This window comes from Diadema antillarum, unplaced genomic scaffold, assembly GCF_040938485.1.
Source record: "Diadema antillarum isolate AM-2024a unplaced genomic scaffold, OU_Dant_1.0 seq00000006_RagTag, whole genome shotgun sequence".
NCBI classification, from domain to species: domain Eukaryota; kingdom Metazoa; phylum Echinodermata; class Echinoidea; order Diadematoida; family Diadematidae; genus Diadema; species Diadema antillarum.
In genome coordinates, this window is record NW_027271128.1 from 98,190 (window position 1) to 106,560 (window position 8,371).

General features: G+C 42.1%; 1 protein-coding gene across 1 annotated transcript; it reads left to right on the plus strand.

The window, feature by feature from the left end:
- Positions 1-6,720: 6,720 nt before the first annotated feature.
- On the plus strand, positions 6,721-8,049 carry LOC139724941 (uncharacterized protein F54H12.2-like). The gene has a single exon (XM_071636061.1). It carries the CDS (start codon positions 6,721-6,723, stop codon positions 8,047-8,049), a length of 1,329 nt encoding a protein of 442 aa, XP_071492162.1.
- The last annotated feature ends 322 nt before the right edge of the window (positions 8,050-8,371 follow it).

Below are 8,371 nucleotides of genomic sequence, written 5' to 3' on the forward strand. Positions count from 1 at the left end.
AGCATAACATGCGTAGCATTTAGTACATTATCTTCTTATATCCCCCCTCAATGCTACTCCAAGAAAGAATAAATTAATAAGAAAGAATGAAACTACAGCCATTTGGATTACTAGCTTATATTTATTCAGTTTCATGTATTGATCCAGCTCGGGTAGGAATGACTTTCAAAACTGGAACACAAAGTTGGCAATGCACTGGGCTACCAGTGGTGGATGGTTTGCTTCAAAATACATGCATTAATATTAACAAATATCTATGTTAGGAACGTTACTTTTTGTTTTTGTTTGTATTAGTTTGATTGGTATTCATTATCCAGAAATGGTTCCAGACCACCTACATTATTCCCAAATCCATCACCATATTGTCACTTTTTCTTCCAGGGTTGAATAACTAGTGCACTGAGTGCTGTGATAGAGATGTGTGCTCATGTAGAGTGTAATTCCGTTTGGGATTGAAAAAAGAATGGAAAAGGAGTGAAAAACCTCCGGAGTAACAAAAGAAGAGGGAAATACAATAGGAGTGAATTGAGAGTGAGAAAGGAGTGAATATCCAAGCAGAAATATTTCCGTCTTTTTTCACTCCTGGAGTGAAAAAGGAGTGAATATCCAACCAGAAATATTTCCGTCTTTTTTCACTCCGGAGTGAAAAACGACTGACAAAAGAGTGAAATACGACAGGAGTGAATTTAGAGTGAGAAAGGAGTGAACATCCCACCAAAAAAATTTCCGTCTTTTTTCACTCTCTTTTGGAGTGAAATTTCTGTTCACTCGAAATTCACTCCACTTCTAGTGATCCTTGACGTCACTACCAAGGGGAGTGAAAATCGAGTGAAAATTCACTCTTTCTTTTTTAGAGAGTAGTAGCAAGGCCTACACGTGGATATTATGAGGTTACAAATTGCCGCGCTCCAGCTCCTGGCCGCCTCTTATTGGCCGGCCTTGAGCGCGACGTTCGACAAGCCATACCATAGTCTTGAATATTCATTAGCACAGTAGCCAATAACAGAGGCCGTCTCATGAAAACTGCCCTGTGTACAAAGTTAATGGCAAAAAAGTGTGTCAGAAAGAGTGTGTCAGATAAAGTGGGTCAGGAAATGGCGTAACCCCTGCATTTGCAACATTCATAAGAAAACAGTTTTTATATCAAAGGGAGCAAAAGTGCATTTTCCTGGCCTGCAGAGAAAACTCACCTTTGCCTTGGTGTCACAAGTAGAGAAGAAGCTTTGACATCAGGTTTCATACCGAGAATACTCCCAGGGAGTAGGATGCAGTTCAGCGCAGCATAGTCCATAATGAAACAAACAACATCCTTCATTTGCTGTAAGGATAAGGATGCTTCAAACACCTTTGACCTGAAGAAAGAAAGAAAGAAAGGGGAAAAAGAAAGAAACTTGCAATGGTAACACAGAAATTTGAATTTATATTGAACTGTTCATGTGCAGTAGGCCCTATAACAAATCTGCAGGTAACAGTGCCGTCAATGCGATACAAAGCATAAGGGTCTGAGTAACGTATATTTGTTGTACCGGTACGGGTACCAATTGTAACCTCAAATTTACCACCACCCACCAGTTCAATATGTAGATGAATGATGTCTGCACAGCGCATGGTGATGTCAATAAGCTATTATATAGATTGCTCACACTTAATACAATGTACTAGTCTGCTACATGACGTACAACGCTGCTGGCAACTTGTATTTTCACTTCGAAATCAGTATAATTATGATCGACTGTTGTTCACCATGTCCATAGATTGGTACTGACTGCGGCACTGTGCAACCAAACCCAAGTAAGAAGTAATTTCTTTCACACTGATGATTACTAGCTGTACCTCCTCTGCCTTAGTACAGTTTGATGCACATTCTCTCATTCAGTGTTTCAATCACCGGTATCCGTATCATGTGTGTCACCGCCGACCGCGACTCTCACACAGCTTATCATGCAGACTGTATCAGGGGCATGCAGATATGACTAGTGACAGTGCGCGATCGAGTCTTAGTCCCATACACAATTGTACACTGTGGGAGCCCGAAAGCTTCGAGTTCGGGCAGGTCGCAGCAGTTAGCCTACTGACTCTGTAGACTGTCTCATATAAGCACATGCAATAGAAGACGAAACAGTATCACATATCACTATACATTAAACTACCATTAAATTAAACAATGCAAACTATTTTGCCTTATTTCTTGTCGATAGTCTCACTCAGAATGCGTGAGACTTGGTAGCTCTGCTAAATGGCAGTAGCAAGCAGTAGTAACCGTAAAAAGGCCCGTATTACTTCCCATTGCGTCCTGTGATTTTGCATGTACAGTGTATTAATACACGCGTGAACGTGGTAACAAAGAACGGCACGACAAACAATTGAAATTATTACCGAAGAATTGAAGGATCTAGCCGTACAGAAGCAACCCAAATAAGTCATGATTTACAAAGTGATCATTTACTCACCTTAGTCTTGTATAAATCAGCAAGTCTTGCAACGAATAAGCCCCGCTTCAATGCAATTGCATGGGAGTTCTAGAACGAAATGGAAGTGAACTGTCGCGACGCTTTGCTTTGTGACACGTACACATACAGTAGCTAGCTCGCTGTGGTATGCCTCGATCGTCTTATCTGATGTGATTGGTTAATTTCCGGGATTGGCGTGTTAGTCTTTGCTCACGTACTGTTTATGAAACTGGCACGAACAAAAAAATGCTATTTCATTTTATCAAACACCAACAAACATCTTTATTGATTGATTTGCAATCTTAAAGATGAACATCATCCACAATTCAAATCACTACTGATACTGCATTACAAATCATAACATGTTTGAACGCAGCACTATGATCTAGGTTTTTGTAGCAGACTAACTCTTCTATTTGGAGACGTTCAATAATTAAACTTTCTCAAAGGTGAACCCCATTCGGAGTAAATAGCACCTATAGAAGTTAAATATTCAACCCTAGTCCACGCAAGGGTGCATTGGGTCAAACTCAACCCCAAATTGAACCATGATTTCTTAGTGTGTGTATATGGGAAAGTTTGGAAACAACCTATGTATTAGGTCAAGTCTTATTATTGGCAATGCAAGGCATTTTTATATACACCAGCATACTGGACTAGTATGTAAAGCAACACTGCAAAACTGATCTAGCTTTGATACGCTGCGCACATCTTGATTATATTCAGAATGCCAACCAGGAATCGCCCTGAATCAGTATCTTTTGTCGGCTCCGGGCTTTTTGAACAATGTTTCACACTATACACCAGGTCCTCTTTGATTATGGTTAAAAGAAATCTTAGAAAAATATCATATTTCGTGATCACCTTTTCATGTCGATTTCAAACATGTCAAAAGCAGTTTACTATCCCTTGAACCCAGCGCACCCCCCTGGTGACGCCCATGGCAGGGGCGTCACCAGCTTTTTTTTCAAGGGGGAGGGGTGCGTTTTGACAGTAAATGTAAACTGTGAGATTTTTTTTTATTTGATTTATTGGCTCCTGTGTGATCACGTACATTTACACATACTCTATGTATGTACATATCATACATGTGATTGTATACATAAGTAGTGTACCCCGTCTATATGTCAAAAATTTGACCTTGATTTTTCCGAGAAAATGGGAAAAAATGAGGGTAATAAATATAAAAATAGTATCGCTATGTATTTTGTTGAAAATCAGGTCACGTACTTTGGAGAGGTCAGAGAGCTTATAGTAATAATGTAGCCTTGAAAATAGGAAGGAGCGGGCAAATCAGACAGTGAGAAAAAGAAAATTATGAATGTATCGATAAATCTATAGTATTGATGCTGAGTTGATAAAAATTTGTTTTGACGGGATAAAGCCCGTAGAGCTGCTGGAGGAACGAGAGCAATGTGATGAAGAAATGTGCGGGTACGAAGTGTACACTGATGAGCGCCGGACATATCAGACAGTGACCGACGATCAGAGCAGACAGCCAGTGAAACAGTATATCATGAATGGACGAAGTCTAAGCGAGTGAAACAGTATCGTCTGCTGGAGGAATGAGAGCAATGTGATGAAGAAATGTGCGGGTACGAAGTGTGCACTGATGAGCGCCGGACATATCAGACAGTGACCGACGGTCAGAGAAGACAGCCAGTGAAACAGTATATCATGACTGGACGAAGTCTAAGCGAGTGAAACAGTATCGTCTACTGTGAAATGTGAGGGTAAGAAGTGTACTCTGATGACCGACGGGCATATCAGACAGCGACTGAATACAGAATATGACTGTCACGATAAATACGTAGTATTGAGGCAGAGTTGATAAACATTTGTTTTTGTGGGAGCATATAGGTATTGTGGACGTCCTCGCACTGACACGTTAAGAGTGACACGAGAGAACATGAATCGATATCTGAATGACATTTATTTCAATCCAGAACACGAAGCCAGTTTTGGCGGGGTAGAAAAATTGTACAAGTTCGTGCGAGAAGATGGTCGATATCGCTTAAGTAGGAAACAAATACGAGAATGGTTAGAGGGTATTGACACCTACACGTTGCACAAACCGGCCAGACGTCGGTTTAGTAGAAGCAGAGTCATTGTTGGTGGTATGGATGATCAGTGGCAAATGGATTTGGTAGATATGTCTGCGCTCTCCCGTTACAATTCGGGGTATAGGTATCTCCTTACATGTATAGACATTTTGTCTAAATTTGCCTGGGTAGTGCCCATCAAAGACAAACGTGGCAAAAGCTTGGTCAGTGCTCTGAAAATTATCTTCAAAACGCAGAGGTCTCCGCTAAAGATTCAAACGGACAAAGGCACTGGATTTACCAACAGAATATTTCAAGCCTTCTTGAAAGAGAAAGACATTGAGTTTTTTACAACTGAAAACGAAACCAAGGCTAGTGTCGTCGAACGTTTTAACAGAACGTTGAAAGAAAAGATGTGGAAATATTTTACTCACTCCAACACGTTGAAGTATACCCGCATACTCCCGAAACTCCTCCGAGCCTACAATAATGCCCAGCACCGTTCGATCAAAACAAAACCCGTGCTCGTCACCAAGAAAAATGAAGGTATCATCTGGCAGCGATTGTATGGTGATCAATCATGGGCATTACGTAAACAAAACAGACCTCGCTACGAAAAAGGTGAAAGAGTACGCATCAGTAAGATGAAACGAACTTTTGAAAAGGGGTACCTCCCCAACTGGACAGAGGAAGTGTACACAGTGTCTGGTCGTAAACATCGTGATTTACCCGTCTATCATTTAACCGATGATAATAACAACGAACAATTGAAAGGTACATTTTACGAACCTGAATTGCAGAGGGTGCGTAAGGACAAGGCGGACATGTATAGGGTGGAAAAGATACTGAGATGGCGAAAGCGAGGGGGTAAAACCGAATATTTCGTGAAATTTCTAGGCTATCCAGACACGTTTAATGCTTGGGTAGATAACATCGATAAAACCTATCGCAATTGAGGGAGGGCATCATTTTGACGAAAGAATCAGTATGGAAGGCGAGGAACAATTTTACGTGACTCTACCCAGTAATAGTTCGTTCGATTATTTTCCGGATAATACAGTCACCAGTTTTAAGACTAAATTAGCCGCGCCGCTCATATTTCACGCGCAGTGGGAGGTGGCATTGGTGGAAATAATTTATCCCTATTCTTGGTATAACGTGAATATTACGAACAACACATTTCAATTTCTACTGTCCGAAGAGGTGGTCAGTCATTGCGTTATACCTGAAGGACATTACAAAGATATAGGTAGTATATGCGAGGCACTGACAGCTGCTCTACCTGAACGATTTCGTAACAACTTCACTGTACAACGCGATTCGAGCTCGGGTAAAGTTATTTTTGATTTCGATCAAGTCAGCGCCATACAGTTAAGCGAGGGATTAGGTTACCTGTTGGGATTTCCCCGCGGCATCATTCGCGGTCACGCACAGGCGCCTTTTTCTCCGAACGTGAATGGAGGGATCAATACACTTTATCTGTATACGGACGTGATTTGCAATCAGCCCGTGGGTGACATCAGTGCCCCTCTCCTGAGAATTGTTCCCGTTCCCCACAGAAGGGCTGGTGAGATCGTCACGTTTACTTACCAAACCCCTCACTATCTGCCCGTAAAATCAAAATACATAGACACTATACAAGTTGATATAAGAAGTGACTTTGGGGAAAAAGTGCCATTTCAGTCCGGAAAGTTGGTAATTAAACTCCATTTTAGAGCTTGTCGTTATCTACATTAACGGTGTAATGCCGCGCCATCGAGAACAAGTGTGGTCTCATCCCCAGTATGGGAGTGGATCTCTGCCCTATTTTCGAGGGGCGAGAGTGCAACGAGGATATGGGCTGGGAAGTATGCTTAAAGGTATCTGGAAATCGGCCGTACCACTCCTGAAAGCTGGTACAAAGTACTTGGGGAAAAGAGCGTTGCAAACAGGTGTTAATGTAGCTCAAGATGTCATGGCGGGAAAAAGTTTGAAAACTGCTTCAGCCGCACAAGCGAAAAAAATTAAACGTCGATTGGTCGAGAGTATGGACGCACCTCCTGTGAAAAGAAAGACGAAGAAGAAGAATGACAAGAAAGTGAATAAAAAGACCAGACGTAAGAAGAAGGCATTCATTTACACTGGCTCTCGACCGGTGAAAAGAAGCAACGATATTTTTGATCGGTCCTGATCACTCTATTACTATTTTTAACCGAAGACAGAGAGTGAAAGCTAAAGTTGAGGGCATAATGGAAAAGCTACACAAGTTATCGTGCGACTGTTCTAAATCGGAAATTGACCTGTTCAGCATCCCCCCGACTCAGACGACCATAGAGCAAGGAAAATGGGTCGAGTTCTTCCCCGTGACGAGCATAGCCGATGCCACGCCCATACAATTTCATCTGCAAAGTTCGCCGGAAGAGTATACCGATCTTTCTCAAACGCTGCTACATCTCAAGGCGAAAGTTGTTAATGCGGATGGTACCGCCCTCACCGATGAATCCTCTGTAGCACCAGTCAATCTTTTTCTACATTCGCTCTTCAGCGAGGTAGATGTGATGTTCAACGATACACTCATCACCCCTTCCACGAACACCCATCCTTATAGAGCTATGTTCGAAAATCTTCTCACCTACGGTCGCGATGCAAAATTGTCGCAGCTAACTTCGTCCTTGTTTTACAAAGACACGGCGGGATATATGGAAATCAATGACCCTCTGGCCTCGAGCAATACCAACGAAGGGCTGAATAAACGCCACGAGTTTACCAAATTGTCTAAAACGGTAGACATGGTAGGAAGGCTACACGTGGATGCATCGTTCCAAGATCGGTTGATTATGGGAGGGGTGGACATTAAATTCAAACTTCATCGCAGCAAGAACGCATTTAGTCTCATGTCGTCTACCCCTGAAGCAAGCTACAAAGTCAAAATCACCGAAGCCAGTCTCTTGGTGAGACGCGTGAAATTGAGCCCGACCACATCGCTACTGCACGCTAAAACATTGGAAACGGAAACGGCCAAGTATCCTATCAGACGAGTCGTGACAACCTCTTTTTCTATTCCTAAAGGACAGTTGTCTTTTACCCGAGAGAGCCTGGTTATAGGACAGATTCCCAAGCGAATGGTGATTGGTTGTGTCAGTAACACGGCTTACAATGGATCTTACGCCAGAAATCCCTTCAATTTTCATCATTATGACCTGAATTACATAGCGTTGTATGCTAATTCAGAACAAGTTCCGTGGAAACCGCTCCGTCCTCAGTTTACTGGATCTTCCCCCAATTACATCTTGGCCTATCAAACTCTGTTTTCTGGTACCAATAGTATGTTTCACGACAAGGGAAATCATATCACTAGAGACGACTACGGAAAGGGATACGCCATCTACGCCTTTGATTTGACCCCAGATCTGTCGACCGACGATTACTTTCAACCCAAGACTTCCGGATCAGTTCGACTGGAATGGACTTTCGCTTCTCCCCTGTCCGAAACTGTGAATGTCGTCGTTTATTCCGAATTTGAATCTATCTTAGAAGTTGATCGTAATCGCAATGTCACTCTCGACTATGGTAATTAGATATCTGTCGAGATGAACACGCGTGAACTCTTGGGAGTTGTTCAGAAAGAACCCAAACTAAACGGGACTTTTGTTGGTGTATTTCCCGCCGATAAATTACCAGTTTTAGCAACGAGAAGAAGAAGGAATGGAAGAAAAAGAAGAAGAGAGACTGAGAAAAAAACCGTGTCATTGATTGCGAATGTAGATGGTCACAGAGAAATAGGTTCTCATGGGATTGCTATTTACATCGACAGTAGAGGGCGTGGTGAATTTTTTGATTCATATGGTAGACACCCTACTTTATGTTCGCCCTACTTTATCAAGTTTTTGAATGCCAATG